At 39.8% G+C, this 19650-nt stretch overlaps 1 protein-coding gene across 1 annotated transcript in view; it reads left to right on the top strand.

Annotated features, from left to right (window-relative positions):
• The window catches only part of KIF13A (kinesin family member 13A), a 209267-nt gene that overhangs the window by 118144 nt on the left and 71473 nt on the right, over positions 1 to 19650 (top strand). Inside the window, exons 3-7 of the mRNA XM_081087734.1 lie at positions 11052 to 11144; positions 12350 to 12530; positions 15521 to 15608; positions 16721 to 16855; positions 17643 to 17755. Of these exons, the coding sequence (XP_080943860.1) occupies positions 11052 to 11144; positions 12350 to 12530; positions 15521 to 15608; positions 16721 to 16855; positions 17643 to 17755 (610 nt within the window). The remainder of the gene's footprint in view (positions 1 to 11051; positions 11145 to 12349; positions 12531 to 15520; positions 15609 to 16720; positions 16856 to 17642; positions 17756 to 19650) is intronic.

Genomic DNA, 19650 nt, shown 5'->3' with positions numbered 1-19650 from the left:
GAGGAGGACCTGTCTGCTCTTGCGCCGTCCAGGTGCTCTGGCTTGGAGCTGAGCCACCTGCCAAGTTCAGACTCATCAAAATTGCTATGGCTGTCAGCCCTGTTTAAAAGTGGAAAAACACCCTCACAAATGAGAAGGCCTAAGAATTCCAAATCACAAATATGGAGCTTAACCATTTTTTGTCCTACATTAACTCCGATGAGAACCAGACAGTGTTTGATAAAATGATTGATTGTGTTAAAATCTCGAGTGCTCTTTGTGCAGCTACTTTAGGAAAATGAGAAATATTTTGTGTATATGTCATGTCCAGCCTTGTATTGCCATACCTAGTGTTTTATTCAGCCATGATCTACATGAGGCTGCCTTGCTTAACGCAAATTGCAAATAAGACAGGGTATGACCTCCCATTTTTTTCTCCCATTTCTTAGAACATAGCCCACTGTGATGTTTCACCTTGTGCCTCTTTGGTAGCCAGATGTGAGGCATATGGAGATAGGTGCATGTTCCCCCCCATCCCTAATTTCTCTTCTTCTGTGCTTTGCTGTCAGGGCCCTGCTATGGGGAGGGAATTGCCTTGGTTACTGAGCTCCCAAAGCACATGCCAGGAACTTCGAGTCCACTGCTGCTGTTCCCACTAGGGCAGGTTATGCATAATGTGGAGACGGGTTAGCTTTTCAAAGATCTGTATCACATGTGACTCAGGGCTGGGTGGGTCAGTCGGTAACTGTGCTTGCAGAAATTCCACACAGGAGCCCTCTGCTGTTCTGACATTGTGTTATGGGTTGCTTTGGGCATGCCTGTGTTTTAAGACTTGTCCACACGGTTATAGGAGGTCTAATCATAAACCCCTCAGAGGAAATTGGCATCTTGGTCATGGTTACTAACAAGCGAGGTCACGTTTGTTCTGTGGCTCCCTGCATCAGGCCTGTGGAGCTGACTTCTGCAGAGTGGCCACCTCCGCTCTGGCATCAGTCCAGCTGAAAAGCCTCAAGGCTTTACTTGGCTTGTCTGGGATAGAAGCATATTCCTCGATCCTCCTTCCCACAGGACTTTTTAACTTTCCCTTATGGGCTGGTCCGAGTCCCCTAGACAAACAGCACTTCTTTCTGTTTAAGTGTAGTCGGGAAACATTTAGCGTGTGGATAGTGCAGCTTTTGTGGATTTCTTGATTCCCATCATCCAGTATAAATCCTCCTTTCTTATGTGAACTTGGCTTCTTAAAGCAGTCGGCAAGTGTTTTTTTCCTATGATGAAAAGGGGACTGCTGTGTTTAAAAAATAGAAATGAACAAAGCAAAAAACCTTCAGTCTTTTGGATAAATCAGACTCTCCTTAATAGACCCTATAAGGATCTACTTTGAGGTCTGATATTTTCTCTCTGTCACCGAGTGAACTGCAGCCGCCGTTTTCGGGGCGAGCTGGTCCTGTTAAGGACCCTGAGAGGCTGTGTGAAGAGTCTACGGTGCCTTTTCAGGCTTGGCTGGCAGCTGGTCTTTTTCATAGTTGTCTCTTATGGAACTGGTGTGCCCTGAAAGCCCCAAACCAAAAAACCTGATGAAGTCTAACCCCAGCCAGGGGTTCATACAGCCAAAAGGGCACCGGAATAGAAAATGAAGGGAAACTTTATAAGGATATGTTTCTAGTCACAATTTTATTGATATGATCTTACGTTGTTTTTCCCTCATACCTTTCTGAGATATGTTAATGTTGTAAAAGAATGGCAAATCTTTTTCCTGCACTGAACAACATGGGTTGGCAAGTAATGGTACTGTTCCTTATTCCTCTCCTCATCATGATCCAAAACACACATATACCCTTAACACACACATAACCCTCACATAACACACCCAACACACACACACCCAACACACGCACACACCCAACACACACACACCCAACACACACACACCCAACACACACACACACCCAACACACACACACACCCAACCAACACACACACACACACACACACACACACCATACACACTTGTTTTTCTCAGTGGAATTTTAAAAGTGGGACCTCTATGGGATCTAGAGAAATAGCAATAAATGATAATAAATGATTCCTTTAATTTTTTTCCAAAAATAGGCATCTTTTATCTTTGAAATTGAATTACCTCAAAAAATTGTTGCAAAGATGGGGCAACTTTTTAAGGAAAATGAGATAATCACCTCCTTCTCTATCCCGGAATTAATTATGGTAGATGAAAGGTTTAAGGGGTGATATTAATAATAATATTAACTAAAATATATTTCAGACTTATAATGGCCAGGCACTGTGGTAAGGGCTTTACCTGTATTGCCTCATTAAATCATACAGCAGCCCAGTAGGTAGCAGCTATTATTCCTGATTTACTAATGAAGTAATGAAAAGCTTGCCCAAGGTTACACAGCTAAGGAGTAGAGTTTGAAATAAAACTGTAAAAAACAAAAATAACAAAACTGGAAGAAAATATGGGTGAATACCTATATAATTTGGTATAATCCAAAGGATTTAGGAATCACAACATATACCATAGGTGAAAATTATAAAGGAAAAGATGAAAGATTTGAATATGCAAGACCCAATGCTTCTGTATGATAAAGAACAACATAAGACCGAAAAGAAAAATACAACATATGATAGATCAAAGGTTGATATCCTTACTATATGATGAGCATTTTGAAAGTAATAAGTAAAAAAAATCAATGATGAAACCAATTTATTTATTAAAATAAACATAGGACTCAACCAATTTATTAAAGAATAAATTCAAATGGGCAATAAACTGTGAAAAGGAAATTTTTAATCTAACAAAACAGGAGGGGTTTTTTTTCTACTGACAGTCAAAACAAGGAAGAGTGATAATAGCTAGGATTGAGGGTCTAGCAAAAAGGACTCATGCATTACTAAGAGGACTTAGTAATTTGATTTTTTGGAGTTTTGCCTAGTAAAGTCAATAGAAAAGTGCACAAAGGTAAATATGTAAGGATATTACAGAAAAAAAAGAAAAAGGAAATAATCTAAATATCTATAATAGAGAACTGATTATATCAGCTAGAATACCATGGAAAGCTTGAGCAGCTATAAAACAATGTTAATGTTGATGTATCTTTGCAGAGTTGGGAGAGTATTCCTTATTTCTTGTCTTTAAAGAGAATAAATTTCCCTGGAGACATGAAACCATATAAAATGTATTCCAGTGTCTAGACCAGGGGTGGGCAAACTTTTTGACTCGAGGGCCACAATGGGTTCTTAAACTGGACCGGAGGGCTGGAACAAAAGCATCGATGGAGTGTTTGTGTGAACTAATATAAATTCAAAGTAAACATCATTACATAAAAGGATACGGTCTTTTTTTTTTTTTTTAGTTTTATTCATTTCAAATGGGCCGGATTTTGCCCGCGGGCCGTAGTGTACCCACGGCTGCTCTAGACTCTAGTCTTGCTTATATTTGTAAAAATACATGAAGTTTACAATAATTCTTTTTATTTATTCTTTTACAAATTGTGCTTCAAGATAGTTATTTAAGAATGAAAAGGGGACAAATTCTTTCCAGAAACACAGAATAATTGTTTTCTACTTTTTCATAGTCCATTTGTGTTTTCCAAATTTTCGCTTCCTAGTCTAACTTAAACCTTTATTAAATATGATAAACATGAATTATATTGTGTTTGTCAAATGTAACTAAATAGCTACCTTAAAGAATTTGAGTTTTTGGAAAGCATATGTAAATATTTAGTGAAAACCAGATTAGCTTATTTTTTCAGTCCCATTTTTTTTTTTTTCCAAGATTCAGGAGGTTACTGTATATGTCAGCAAAAGTGTAATCTGTGATTTTTTTAAATTACAATTATCCAATTAGTAGGTGCATATCATGTCGACATGTTTATTCACACCACAGTGCTTTATTGTTAACAAAGGCTATTGTGGTCTTTAGGGGCTCATTAGAATTTCAAAAACAGTCATACTTTGACCAAAGTATAACCTGTAATACAATTAAATATTTCTTTTTTAAGTTCAACACACAATATTTTGATGCCTTAGTCATCGCTAATGAGAAAGAGGTTCCCAATTAAATGTCAGTCTTTACAGCATTGTCAACATAGGAATGTCCTACTGTGTGCCACTCACTCTGCAAAGATGCAGCAACTCCTGTTTTTAAAGGAGCTCGAAATGCATTGGTAGAAAAAAAAACATAGCGCTGTCTGATGAGTTCTGGGAGATTGTAGAAAATACCATGGAGACGAGGAGGGAGCAGCTGATTCCCAATGTCACAAAGCATTAAGCCACCAATTATGGATGGGCATCAGCCTTGACATTCAGAAGCCAATACAGACAGACCCAAGCCCTGCCACAAACCAGTGGTGTGATCTTGGCAAATGACTTACTCTTGTAGAGCCCCAGTCTCCTATGAATTACAATCTATATATACTCTACCTGGGTATTGCAAGAATTCACTGATATAAAATATGTAATATACACTACACACAGAACAGTTGATAAAAATTCTCTTCTTCTCAGTAGCATAACTAATAACATTATACAAATTAAATAGGTTAATTCACACCCTATTTAGTATTTACAGTAATTTGGACCTAGGCTAAACTGAAGTTTATTCTTATATTATATCCTGGAGAATTCTTTGATCATTTGGTTTATTTTTCATGCAATTTTAGTGTACACATTCTGAGTTGGTATTTTATTTTCACTTGACATATCACAAACGTATTTCATGTATCTCTATAGCATTGTTTCTTTTTTTTTCAAGTAATGATCTCTAATTTAAAGGCCATTCCTACCAAGGAAAAAGAAACTTTGTGATTTTTCCCTTGAAAGGACATCAAGAAGGTAATTCCTCATCATTCTAGCCCAGCCGTGGGCAAACTACAGCCCGCAGGCCGGATCCGGCCCGTTTGAAATGAATAAAACTAAAAAAAAAAAAAAAAAGACCGTACCCTTTTTTGTAATGATGTTTACTTTGGATTTATATTAGTTCACACAAACACTCCATCGATGCTTTTGTTCCAGCCCTCCGGTCCAGTTTAAGAACCCATTGTGGCCCTCGAGTCAAAAAGTTTGCCCACCCCTGTTCTAGCCTCTCAGCATCAGAAACCAGAAGTAATACGTTTCACCACCTGAGGTATCAATTCTTAATTGGTTAATGACTCCCAGCTCTGTGCAGCCAGTGGCGTAAGCTCTTTGACCAGTTCTTCTCTGCAGTTGAGTTCTTTCATCAACTCAAGCTCTTGCTTGCTTTCAGGTTGCTAAATATGAATTGATCTATAGATTCAATGCAATTCCCATTAAAATACCAACGGCATATTTCACAGACCTAGAACAAACTCTCCAAAAATTCATATGGAATTAAAAAAACACACCAAATAGCCACAGCAATCCTGAGAAAGAACGAAGTTGGAAGAATCACAATACCAGATATAAAGCTACATTACAAAGCAACTGTCCTCAAAACTGCCGGCTACTGCACAAGAACAAACCTATAGACCAATGGAACAGAACAGAGAACCAAGAAATTGACCCAAATCATTACACTCAATATTTGACAGAGGAGGCAAGAGCATACAGTGGAGTCAAGATAGTCTCTTCAATAAATGGTGTTGGGAAAATTGGTCAGATACATGCAAAATGAAACTAGACCACCAACTTACACCATACACAAAAACAAACTCAAAATGGATAAAGGACTTAAACATAAGATGGGAAACTATAAAAATCTTAGAAGAATCCAAAGGCAGCAAAATATCAGACATATATCATAGCAATATCTTTACTGATACAGCTCCTAGGACAATGGAAACTAAGGAGAAAATAAACAAATGGGACTACATCAAAATAAAAGGCTTCTGCACAGCAAAAGAAGCCATCAACAAAACAACAAGCAAGCCCACTGCATGGGAGAACATATTTGCCAATGTTACATCTGGTAAGGGTTTAATCTCCAAAATTTATAGGGAACTCATATAACTTAACAAAAGAAGATAAACAATCCAATCAAAAAATGGGCAAAGGATCTAAATAGACACTTTTTGAAAGAGGATGTACAGAAGGCCAAGAGACATATGAAACATGCTCAAAGTCACTAATCATCAGAGAAATGCAAATCAAAATGACAATGAGGTACCATCTCACACCTCAGAATGGCTATCATCAACAAATGACAAGTGCTGGCAAGGATATAGAGAAAAGGAACCCTCGTTCAGTGCTGGTGGGAATGCAGACTGGTGCAGCCACTGTGGAAAACAGTATGGTGTTTCCTCAAAAAATTAAAAATGGAACTGTCATTTGACCCAGTAATACCACTTCTAGGAATATATCCCAAGAAATTGGAAACACCAATCAGAAAGGATATATGCACCCCTATGTTTATAGCAGCACAATTTACAATAGCTAAGATTTAGAAACAGGTTAAGTGCCTATCAGCAGATGAGTGTATTAAAAAACAGTGGTATATCCATCTATACAATGGAATACTATGCTGCTGTAAAAAAGAAAGAATTACCATTTTCAACAGCATGGATGGACCTGGAGAGCATTATGCTAAGTGAAATAAGCCAGTCAGAGAAAGATAAATGATCTCACTAATTTGTGGAATATAATGAGCAACATAAACTGATGAACAAAAATAGATCCTGAGACCTAGAAGCATTGAACAGATCATCCAACCTTAGAGGGAAGGCAGGGGGTGGGGAAGAGATCAACCAAAGGACTTGTATGCATAACCCATGGACACAGATAGTAGGGGGGTGAGGGCATGTGCTGGGGGGTGGGAATGGCCAGGGAGAGGTCAGTGGGTGAAAAAGGAGACATACATAATACTTCAAACAATAAACATTTTAAATTTTAAAAAAATAACTTACTGTCTTAGAAATAAATAAGTATTGCAGTCATGAGTATGGTCAGGATGTTTGACTATCCAAGTCTAAAGCACCTTGTCTCCACCCTCACCCACTCTTCCTGGGGACTGGTTAACCACTGTGGACGATCACACGGGATTGCTCCAGTCGTCTCCGTGTGCTCGGAGAGTGGTTCTGTTAGAATGCCTTCAAGTGGTACTTGTGAGGACTGCATTCACTTCTCACAAGCCTGTGTTTAATTCCCAGTCTTCTACACTGCAGTGCTCAGCTCTGGATGTAAGGCCAGCCTCTGGGCATGGACCTTGGGAATACCTATGGAATAAGGAAGGTCCTTTGAGAAAATCTATGGGGGAAAAATATTGACGTGTATGAAAGGTCAGAAACAGGGTGGGCCAAATATTTTCTTTGTAAGCACAAGGCTTTAACATAAAAGCAGTTTTGAAAGTGTGTTTAATAGATAGTAATTTGACAATACCTTCTTCTTTAGGTAGTCTTCTCAACAAACCATGTGTTTAGCAAAGCCTCTTATAATTGTACTTAAAATAAAAATAAAAAATAAAAAAAAAACGCCACGTATTCCACCAGCATGTTTGAATACCTCTTAGGTACCAGGCTCTGTGCTAGGTTGTTAGAAGTCAGAAATAGTGAAGTAAGGTTATATAAATTTGCTATATAAATTTGATAAATTTTCTTCCAATCCATATTTTTTACTTTAGTATCCATAGATGTCTGTCTCACACATACACACAATTTGATGTAAGTTTTTATATTATACTAGGGGCCTGGTGCACGAAATTCATGCGGGGGGGGGGGCGCTTGTCCCTCAGCCCAGCCTGCTCCCTCTCACATACTGGGAGCCCTCAGGGGATGTCCTAGTGACTGCTTAGGCCCGCTCCCTGCTCCCCTTGGGGAGCGGGCCTAAACCGCAGTCTGGCCTACCTTTGTGGGAGGCGACCGGGCTGGTCAGGGGAAGGCACCAGCCCCATCACCCCGCTGCTGCAGCCACTACCAGTCACCGCAGCCACCAAGGTGTTTTCATCAACATGGACTCCAGTCCCTTCACCATGAAAAAATGACAACTTTCTTTAGGCATTTTCAAGATGTGTCTTTCATAGGATATGACATTTCTTTCTTTCTTTATTTTTTTTATCCTCACCTGAGGATATGTTTCCATTGATTTTTAGAGAATATGGAAAAGAAAGGAAAAGACAGAGAGAAACAGCAAAGTGAGAGGGACACTTTGATTGGTTGCCTCCTGCATGAGCCCTGACCTGGGCCCCAGCCAGGGAAGAGCCTGCAACCTAGGTACATGCCTTTGGTCAGAATTCAACCCAGACCCTGTGGTAGGCAGGCCGAGGCATTATCCACTGAGCCAAACCAGCTAGGGCAGGATATGGTATTTCTTAGCCCCTCCAGGAGCAGACCTTCATTTTTTTCTCCAGGAGTGAAGTGGAAAAACCCTACATCACCTTCTTGGATTTTATTACCCAAGTTACTAAGAATATTACCAGTGACATACAGGGAGCTTAGCCAATGAGCGGTCAGAAAACATGTTTCCTCTGTAGTTCACACTGATCCCCGGCTCAGCCCCTGCCCAGGACTAAGGCCTCTGGCTGGGGCATTAGGCCTGGGCAGGAGAACCCCAGCCCCAGTGATTGCCAGCTCCGCCCCTGCCCAGGCCTCAGGCCTCTGGCCAGGGCATTAGGCCTGGGCAGGGGACCCCCAGCCTGCTCCGATCGCAGGCTCTGCCCCTACCCAGGCCTCAGGCTTCTGGCGGGGCCTTAGGCCTGGGCAGGAGACCCCCAGCCCCAAGCGATGGCGGCTCCGCCCCTGCCCAGGCCTCAGGCCAGAGCGTTTGGCCTGGGCAGGGGACCCCCAGCCCTGAGCGATCGCCAGGCCAGCTCCACCTCCCCGGGTGGCATCTGGCACTGCCTACCCTGCCTCTCTGGTCCCAATCTGCAGCCCGGATCCTGTGGGCAACGTCTGGTGCTGCCCGCCCCACCTGCAGTATGCAAATTTACCGGCCATCTTTGTTGGGTTAATTTGCATACTCTTCTGATTGGCTGGTGGGCGTAGCGAAGGTATGGTCAATTAGCATCTTTGTCTCTTATTAGTGTAGATGTACTACAGTCTTAACATGACTTATTTTATTCAGCAATGTTTTTGAATTCTAGCATTGTTTATACACATTCTTAGGTTTATCTGTTTGTTTTTACATGACTTGTAGTATTACATCATATGAAATAGTCACTTTATCCAATCCCTTACAAATGGGCATTTAACTTGATTCCAACTTATAGTAGAATAAATAATGCTGCCATGAGCATCCTTTACAAGAGTCCCTTGTGTCTCTAGGCTAGATGCCTCACAGTGGGTCAGACAATGAGGGAAGATATCCTTTTATAGTTGCTGTTAGGTTTTCCTTCACAATGGCTGCATTTGTTTATTCTTACAGCAGCTTGTGGAAGTACCTATTTCCTCAATCCAGCTGTAGTTCATGTTGTCAACATTTTAGTTTTTGTCAGTCTAAGGGTTGAAAATATTATATTTTGTTTCACATTTACACATTTTTAAGAGTTCGATTCTACAACCAAGATATGTCATAGTATAACAAGGGACTGCTAAAATCAGATCCAACTTTGCATAAAAGAAGAACATATACCCAAAAGCTTTTATTTATTTATTTATTGTTTTATTTTGTTAATCCTCACCCAAGAATATTTTTCCATTGAATTTTAGGGATAGTGGAAGAGAGAGGGAAAGACAGAGAGAAACATCAGTGTGAGAGAGACATATTGATTGGTTGCCTCCCGCATGTGCCCTGACCACGGCCTGGCCAGGGAGGAGCCTGCAACCGAGGTATGTGCCCTTGACTGGAATCGAACCCAGGACCCTTCAGTCTGCAGTCCAAAGCTCTATCCTCTGAGCCAAACTGGCTAGGGCCCAAAAGCTTTTATTATGTTGCATTATTTCTAAATGTAAAAGAAATTGTCATGTAGGATAAAAAGGTTAAATGGGCTCATTTTTTCAATAAATACTAATTAAAAATTTTGTACTAGGCACCAGGATTACAAAGATAAACAGATTATAGTCTCTGACACAGTCAGGGGGTATCATGCCATTGGAGGCAAGTGGTACTTAAACCAGTAGTTTCTGCAAAGGCTGTAATAGTGGATGTTCTGAGGACTGTAAGAGCATGGCAGAAGGAGAACACCATTTTCATTCTCTTAATCATGGTGGAATGAATGTCACCAATTTCAAAGAGTAGTAAAAGAAACCTTAAGCGTTTAAAAAGATTTTCAGACTTTTCAGCTGTATGCTACGGATGCTATCGTAATATTTACTAGTATACTAAATGACAACTCCCCCAAGAGCTGCAGTAAGCTATAGATGGGCTCACCACAGAGAGCTTGTCCCTGAACCCCCCGTGAGAACACAGGTGAGAGGTGTCTGTGCTCAACTCATTACCTCCACCAGCAATAAACGGCTTCGAAGCACGTGGCAGGTACTTATCCCCATGCTACGTGCAGAGGTACACGCATATACCAAAATGTGTATGGCATGGTTCCTCATCATAAGAATCCAACTCAGAATCCAGATGAGGAAATAAGAGAATTCATGTTTCATGACATTTTAATGCTAACTCATGAGAAGAAATGAAACCAAATTTAAAGGATGCTTCCATATGGCCTACTAACAATGGGAAGGAAACTTTAATGCTTAGAAGAGAAATGCCTTAGATTACAGTGGTTCTCAACCTTGGCTGCACATTAGAATCACATGGGAATCTTTTTAAAATCCTGATTTCTGGGCCTCATCCTCCGGAAATTCTGTTCCTTTGTTATGGGGTGAGGCCACAACATTAGTAACAAAGAAACAGAATTTCCGGAGGATGAGGCCTAGAAATCAGGATTTTAAAGAGATTCCCAGGTGATTCTAATGTGCAGCCAAGGTTGAGAACCACTGCCTTAGAAGGAAGCAGTAGGTAGAATCATAAATCGATCCAAGTACTGAGCTATAGTTAAGAAGAATAAATAAAATTGCATGCGTTAAGCTAGTAACTTGGTCCTACACATAGTAGGCACACAATAATTCACTTTTAACATCGTTTTGAAGGTAGAGAATGCTGTTAACTGAGACTCAGTTATTAATACAAATATGTCAAGAAACATCTTTTTTTTTTTCTTTCTTTTGTAGGTCAAGAGGTGGTTTTCAAGTGCCTTGGGGAAGGAATTCTTGAAAAAGCCTTTCAGGGGTATAACGCTTGTATTTTTGCATATGGACAGACAGGTAAGTTCTTGCTTTTATTTACAGTCAGTGATATTACATGTGCATTTCTTAAAACATAGAAGTAGAAAACACTTTGGGAAGCAACAGAAAAAATGCTTCTGCCTTTGTGGTTTAACTGAATTAGGAATTAGGTGATCAAAGGGAACCCTCTTTTTGATGACTCAACAGTTTTGGTAATTGAGTAATTTTAGTATTAATGAGCAAACCTAGTTTCAAACTATTAATTTTCCTAAATTATAGCTTTAACCTGTATTTGAACTAGAAAAATAATTACCATTTTCTCAGTACAAATCTTATAGTAAAAACTATTTTTAAAAACTCTTGGCATCATCCTGTACCAGGGGTGGGCAAACTTTTTGACTCGAGGGCCACAATGGGTTCTTAAACTGGACCGGAGGGCTGGAACAAAAGCATGGATGGAGTGTTTGTGTGAACTAATATAAATTCAAAGTAAACATCATTACATAAAAGGGTACGGTCTTTTTTTTTTTTTTTTTTTTTTTTTTTTTAGTTTTATTCATTTCAAACGGGCCGTAGTTTGCCCACGGCTGTCCTATACAGAGGACTGTCACTGGGATACAGAATGATGATGGATTACTACACCTAGGCTCGTGGCACAGTTGGTTGAAACAAGTAAAACAAAAACGTACTAGTGTCTCAGCCATTAATTCTCTGAGCCACCATGATTTCAACTATAAAGTTAGAATAAATCCATCAATCATAACAATACTGCCTCTGGTCACATTGCAGGACAACTAGGAGACTCAGATAAGAGAATATATATCAAAGCACTTTCACAAACAAAATAGTTTGGGGTAAATATTGTTAATGTTACTTGATACTATATAGTTGCTGCTTACAATGGTTATATTTGTGTTTTCCACCTGTAGATGAGGTGCCCTCTGGATCTCACAAGAGAATGAAACTAGAAGCCATGAGTGTAATAGAAAGAAGAGTAGCCTTGGTCTGGGGAGCAGGGTGGAAGGGGTCAATGGGGAAGTATTGTCGTAATACTTTCAACAATAAAGAACTTTTTTTAAAAAAAAGAAAGAATAGTAACCGTATTATTTGAGGGTTGGCCCTGGGGGCCAAGTGTGCCTCTTCCACTATGACCTTGGATGATATATGTAGAAGACTTATGTGGTGGAATCATTACATTTTGCTTCCTTGTTTATGCTCCTTTCTTTCTGCTTTCTCTTCTCCAGGCTCAGGAAAATCCTTCTCTATGATGGGCAATGCTGAGCAGCTGGGCCTCATCCCAAGGCTCTGCTGTGCTTTATTTAAAAGGATCTCTCTGGAGCAAAATGAGTCACAGACCTTTAAAGTGGAAGTATCCTATATGGAAATTTATAATGAGAAAGTTCGAGATCTTTTGGACCCCAAAGGGTAAGTTAGTGGGTGAAATTAAGCTTGTACTAGAGGTAATAATTTTAAATGATCCTAAAGCTAAAGCTTCAAGTGAATATTTATTTGAGCCTTGGTCACTACTCTGGTTTCCATTCATTTACTGAGGAATCATCAGCTCTCCAAGCCAGTTGGTATGCCCAGTATACATAGTTTATACCAGCAGTCGCCAGCCTTTCAGACCTCATGGACCACCAGTTGGCGACCACTGGTTTATACCATATTCATGTATAATGTTGCTTATATATGCCATTTCAAAAAGATGTTTTTGCTATTTGTATTATTTTGGCCACCATGGTTTATTCATAAAAATTGAGTTAAAATATCACATTGGCCCTGGCTGGTGTGTCTCAATTGGTTGGAGTATCATCCTGTACACCAGAAGGTCAGGGGATCAATTCCTGGTCAGCGCACATAGCTAGGTTACAGGTTCGATCCTGGTCAGGGCACGTATGGGAGGCAACAGATGGATCTCTCTCTCTCTCTTTCTCTCTCTCTCTCTCTCTCTCTCTCTCTCTCTCTCTCCCCCTCTCCCCCTCTCCCCCTCTCCCCCTCTCCCTCTCCCTTCCCCCCCCCCCCACCTCCCTCCTTTCTCTCTCTAAAAATCAATGAAAATGTCCTCAGGTGAGGATTTAAAAAAAAAGACACATTGGTCCTTCCATGTGCGTTGGGAAGCAGCACCTCTAAATTGGAGATAAAGTAGTTGAAGGATTGAAATCACCCAGCCCAGGCAAGTCATTCTCTTCGCAGGCTGTGCATGGAAATCAGGGGGAGGGCTTTTAAAGATACACTGCCTGAGCCCCACCCACATGGGCTGGGATTCAGTAGACATAGGGAAAAACCCATGCATCTGTATTTTTAAAAAACTAGGTGATAAAAACAAAATGAGTTTGATTCATAGAAGGAGAGGGCCATTAACTTTTTTTAATTAAACGTTTTTTACTGATTTAAGGAATATATATTTATATATAAAATTTAGAAAATGGGCAATATGTAAGAAGAAATAAAAATGACCTATAATCTCACTCAAAAATAACCACTGTTAATACTTTGGTGCATTTTGATCCTGTATTTCAAATTTATTGTGTGTGTGTGTGTGTTGAAGTCATTCTCTAAATATAGTTCAATATTCTGAATTTTCTGTGTAACATAATGAACACTTTCTCTTGTTATTAAAAATATTTTAAGTGCTTTTAGCAGCTGTATAATTAAGGTTATAATCGAAGGTATAAGATCAAAATTATGGGTAGTAAGGAGTAACCCAGTCATAGGAAATGTTTGTGAACTATTTAATGCATGTGGAAGAACATTTATAACACATGTAAGATATAAAGAATAATAAAACCAAAGACTATCCTACATGTTCTTTAATAAATAGAGCATGACCAATATTTTTGAAGCCTCCAATATGTTCCTCTTGGATTCCATTCTATTCTCTACCCCTTCTTATCTTCCTCTTATTTAAAGTTAATGCATACTTTTGCATAATTCTTAACTGTGTGTAAGTGACATCATAGTTAACGTGTCCTTTGGTGACCTACTCAATGATTCGTTCATTCTGATATATTGAGTAATAAGGCATTACCTTTTTCTACTCTTTAGTATTCCATTGTATGATTATACCATAATTTATTTATCCCATCTCCTGTCATTTGTGTAGTTGTCACTTTTTACCACTGCAGTGCTGCTCTGAGCATTCTTGTACAGTTCTCCTGGTGTACAAATGCATGCGTTTCTAAGGAATACATCTAGGGGTGGAATTGTAGGTCAAAGGTAAAGATACTGAATCTTTAACTTTATTTGGTACTGTGGGACTGTTTTCCAAAATGATTGTACCAGTTCACATTCCCAGCAGCAGTGTTCACAAATTCCAGATGTCAGACGCCATCACAGGCACTTGATATTGTGCTAAATTGACTTTTTCTTGCTCATGAGTAGCATTAAAGATTCTCTGGTTGTGCAAGCTGAGTGAGCTGAGTCCTGGGTCTGTGTGCATCAAAGTCACCCTTGTAAATATGTGCATTTGGTCTGCCCTTGTTTAGAGTATAGAAGAATTACTCACTGTCACATTGAATTTGCCATCATTAAAGTTAGTAACACCTATTTTATAGGGTTGTAAGATTAAGTGGGAAATCTAAAATGTTCTTAGAAGGCCTTGGGAAGCATCAGTGGTTCTTAGGTCCTTTTTTCCACACTTGAGTGATGCCAAGCACTGACTCTTGATTTGAAAGGTGATTAATATCTGATGCCATGAAAAAGGTGACTGACATATACAATATAGTCATAATGTGTAACGCTTTGCTTTTCATCTCAATTTGATACACTGTTCAAATGGGTCCCAAACCATGTTTGCCATTTAAAATTTAAAAGAGCCATAAAATCTTCACCAGCAGAGACAATTCTAAAGGCAGAATAAATATCAGTAACTGCAAGCAGCTGCTGTGCTATAATATCACTTTCTGTATGAAAATGTCAGCATCGAAGCAGCATAAATCAATACAGACTTGGAAGAGTAAATTAAAAACAAAACAAAACACTTCAATATTGTTTACTGTGTGGTCCAAATATTAAGATATTATTTACTGAGAATGTGCTTATTTATAAAATAGCCTTGAGTTGTTAAATTCAGTTCTGGAATGTTCTTCGCTTTGTCTTCTTTTTTTCCCTCCTGTGAAGTTCATCTACTAAAGCAAGTTGGCCTAACCTAGCATTCTGTGTGCTGGCTGTTTAGTTTGGAAGAGGAGATAGAAATTTTAAAATAGTGAGTTACTTTAAATAGAAGTCAGAGTATAAAAAACATTTCTGGAAAAGAATGCTATCTTGCTGATCTAAATAAAGTAGCTTTTAGGACATTTTTTTATTATTAAAAAAATTATTTTGAAACTGCCGTCTTGGTTTATGAATACTTAAAAAGAAAGAAGAGCCTCCGAGTTTTGTCTGATTCATTCATTCCTTTTTTCTTTCTCTTGAAGGAGTAGACAGTCTCTTAAAGTTCGAGAGCATAAAGTTTTGGGGCCATATGTAGATGGTTTATCCCAACTGGCTGTCACTAGTTTTGAGGTAAGTGTTTTTGTTTTAAAATGTCATTAAATAACTGACAGTAAATTGAAGTATGTGAGTAATATTGAATTTATTTTTATGTGAAAGCTTTATAGCATATTCATATCATTCATGGTCTCCAAGACCCAGTATCAACACACCCCAAACAGAAAAAAAGGTCCTTTCATCACACTCCTCAAATGTTAAAGAGTATCTGGTATTTAACTCAACCTTTTCTCTTTGATAGGGTCCCCTGCCTTAGTTTCCATTACTTTTCACTCTTCTGTTTCTTCTATTTTTTGGAATCAGCCCTGTCTCCATTTTCCTACTTCTTGATTTTTATGCCTTCTTACATCCTGACTTGATGTTGTACCTTTGTTTTTATTGTCATTGCTTTGGAAATCTCATAACACAAACTGCTACCTGTTGCTGAAGAAAGCCAATGAATGAATGAGCGAATACACCCCTAAACTTAGTCTTGCTATCTCTGTGTTGTGCCTATCCTGTCTTCACTCAGCATGACTAAAATTAATCCGTGAGGTAACTCTCTAGCCATTTAAATGAAGACATTTTTCAGATGGGTACTCGACTTGTTGGAGTGATCGCTCTGTGAACTTCAGTGTCTTGTGAATACTTTCTTTATAAGGTTCATTCATCAAACATTGCATAAGAATCCATAGGTTCTAAGTGTTGTAAGACAGGTGTACAAAGGTAAATAAGGAAAATTCCCTGGAGAACCATAGTGTTAGAGGATAGAGGCAAATAAGTGAGCGTAAATAGCTAGAGTTGTTAAGCCCAAAGAGTTCGAATAAAGTAATCACCATTATTGCACATCTGGAGTGCTCAATAAATATTAGCTCTTTTGTTCCCTAGTAACTTGTAAGGGAAAGAATTGGTAATTAACAGAGAAAGAAGACAGTTGTGGGTAAGAAAGAAGGGGGAACATTTCATATACTAGGAAGCACCGAGGGAGGAGGAAGCTGAACCATGCTCGGTGAAGGGGGCGGGGGGAGGGGGGTATGAAAGGGTGGTGGCGAATGCGTCAGAGGAGCATAATTAATACATACACCTGGTGGGCAGGACTGTGGTTGTATGTTTTTGCTTATAATGTTTTCCTTGTGCTTTGCCTTTAGGATATTGAGTCACTGATGTCTGAGGGAAATAAGTCTCGGACAGTAGCTGCTACCAACATGAATGAAGAAAGTAGCCGCTCGCACGCCGTGTTCAACATCATAGTCACACAGACACTTTATGACTTGCAGTCTGGGGTGAGGGACTGGGCAGACCCTTTGCTGGCAGTAAAAGATCTTAAAGTATCTGCATGGGTGATGTGTTTCGTGGTTGGGTTTAGCAGCTGAAAAGTTTGTGCTGGTTCTTCTACGTACCTTGCTTAAATCATTTAATTTATTAGGTCTTTCTTAATACAGGGTGTCCCCCAAAAATGTATACACACTTTAACAACTGATAGCTCAATTTTGAAAATGAAATGTATTTTAATAAACAAACTTTATATGTATTTAAATGTGTTGTATACATTTTTGAGGACAACCTATATATAACTTTTTTTAATTGAATTTCTTGTGTGAACTCTCTGAAGAGCATCATGATTTCACCAGACAGCTTTTAATATGTATTCTTTCATACTGAAACTCACCTAAAAGCAACTGAGTCTACCTCACTGTCATTAAGGGATATTAAGGAGGAAACCTCAACATTTAGCCTAAAGAGCACTTTCTCAAAAGAAGAGCTGTTTGACCTGAATGCGCAGGAATCCTCGAGCCCTAGTATTTCCTCATAGGCAAGTAAAATCTCCAGCTTCCTGGGTGCAGTCTGGATTGCTTCCCAGCTGCCGTACAAAATGCTACAGTACCGCACCAACTTAAATTTTGACTATAAGTTGCTAGTCCAGATAACTGACCGTTTCAGATCTTGAGACGTTAGCCTCGCTGTAGTGGATGGCTGCTCAGATGCTCTGTTACAGTGCTGACATATATGTAGAAATCATTTGGTTTCTGTGTTCACATGTGTTGTTTCTCTCTTGTTCCCTGCACCCAGAACTCTGGAGAAAAAGTCAGTAAGGTCAGCTTGGTGGACCTGGCTGGAAGCGAAAGAGTGTCCAAAACAGGAGCCGCCGGAGAGCGACTGAAAGAAGGCAGCAACATTAACAAGTAAGGTGCCTGTGCTGCCCTGGAGCATCGCATCCAGTGGCCTGTGTGTTGGGGGTCAGACGGCTCTGATCACAGGCGGTTTGGAGTCTATCCGCTTTAGTAAACTGCGTCGAGGAAAAACAACAGCCTCCTCGATTGAGATGCATGAAGTTATTCAAGCTACGAGCAAGTTATCCAACCTGCTCAAACATTCTACAGATATTTAGTGTATCATTGTTTGTAATGTAGACTTAGGTAAGTGCAAATCACAATTCCATAAGTAAAATCATGTAGTAAATTAACTCAGGGAGCTTATGCTGAAAAGAAAGCCTGCTTTGAATCTCTTCGTAAGGCTAATACTGTTTAAACATCAGTACTTCAAAAAAAACTACACTTACCAGTTACTGAATAACTGCCAAACGGAAATCTCACTATGTGCCTTGAGGACCTACAGTGTGCCCAGTGAGCAGGGAAGGCTGGAAGCAGAGGGAGGCAGATGTGTAGGAGTTTGCCATGGAGACAAAGGAGATGAAGGCATCCTCACGGAGCGCACAGCTCAGGCACAGATAGTGAGGACTTGTCTTCCAGGGGTGCAGTGTCCCAGGTGGCTCCTGCTGTGCAACAGGAAGTCTCCCTGCTTTCCAGCAGGAGAGGGAGTGGAGTTTGTCTTTAAGAGGGTGCACTCACGCCAGACTGCCTGAGGTTAATCCTGCCTCCACCACTTACTACATCTTAAGTATCATAGGCAAGTGATTTCACCTCTCCGTGCTTCATTGTTCTCATCTGTAACATGGGGATAATAACCGCACCTACTTCATGGAATTGTTTGGGATTAAATGCCCACAACGTGCTTAGAACAATGCCTGGCACATAGTATGCACTGAATAAAATTAATTGTTGTAGCTATTGTTTTTATAATTCATATAAACAGTATAATCATTATCTTTATGCCAAGTTCAGCAGAAAGCAGTTTAGTTTGTACTTGTAATATATGTGTCTTGCAACATATAACTTTGGGTTTGTTTGGGACAGAAGGTGACAAGAGTTAATATATTTGGGAACATGTCTGTGCACCTGGCATTTTAAAATGTTGTTAGCAGATTAGAATTTTAGTATACACCAGTTTAAAATTAGAAGTAAAATACCATCCCCTCTTTCCAGTGAACATAGGCATACTCACTGCAAAGACTGCTGCTTTAGGAGTTAATCTCCCGTTCTAATAACAAAGGATTTTGCTGCGTTTTGTGTCAACGCATGTTAGGAGCCAGGCTGGCACTACTGCTCTGCATTCCAAAATGAGCTCAGGAACCACGATGGGAAAGCAGAAACGGGAGTGTGAGGGAGCAGGTACCAAGGAAGAGACTGTCAGCCGTCCTAGAGACCTGTCTACTGGTGCTGAGCCATACCAGCCCTTTGCTTGCTGCCTGGGATTGTGGGGAAACGCTGAAGATTCTATGCTGTGAATTGTGGGAAATTAGAATATGGCTTTGAAGTATAATGATCACTAACTCTTATTGACCTCTTGCAACGTGCCAGGCATTATCCCGAATGTTTTGTGTTGCAAGTCATCTGGTCCTCACTTCAGCATTGTGAAAGGGGTCTGTTACTCCATTTGCAGACAAGGAAACCAAGGCAGAGAGCAGTTACATAATGTGTCCAGAGTCACAAAGCTCTAAGTGTGGATCTTGGATTGGGTACAGGCAATCTGGCCGCAGAGCCCAGGCTCACCACTGTGCTGTACTTGGGGTGACCATGTGTTGTTTGCCTGAAAAAAATTCTGATTAACACTTTTGTTCCAGAGTAGATATTACCATTGCCTCCTTCGATTTGGACACTGAATTATGTAGTATCCCAAACTGGATTACCTCAAGACCACACGATAACATGATCGTGATCCTCCAGCACCTGGCTCTTTT

This window comes from Myotis nattereri (genome assembly GCF_964212035.1).
Source record: "Myotis nattereri genome assembly, chromosome: 3".
In the NCBI taxonomy this organism is placed as follows: domain Eukaryota; kingdom Metazoa; phylum Chordata; class Mammalia; order Chiroptera; family Vespertilionidae; genus Myotis; species Myotis nattereri.
The sequence above is the reverse complement of the archived record's forward strand: the minus strand, read 5'-3'. Positions and strand labels throughout refer to the sequence as shown.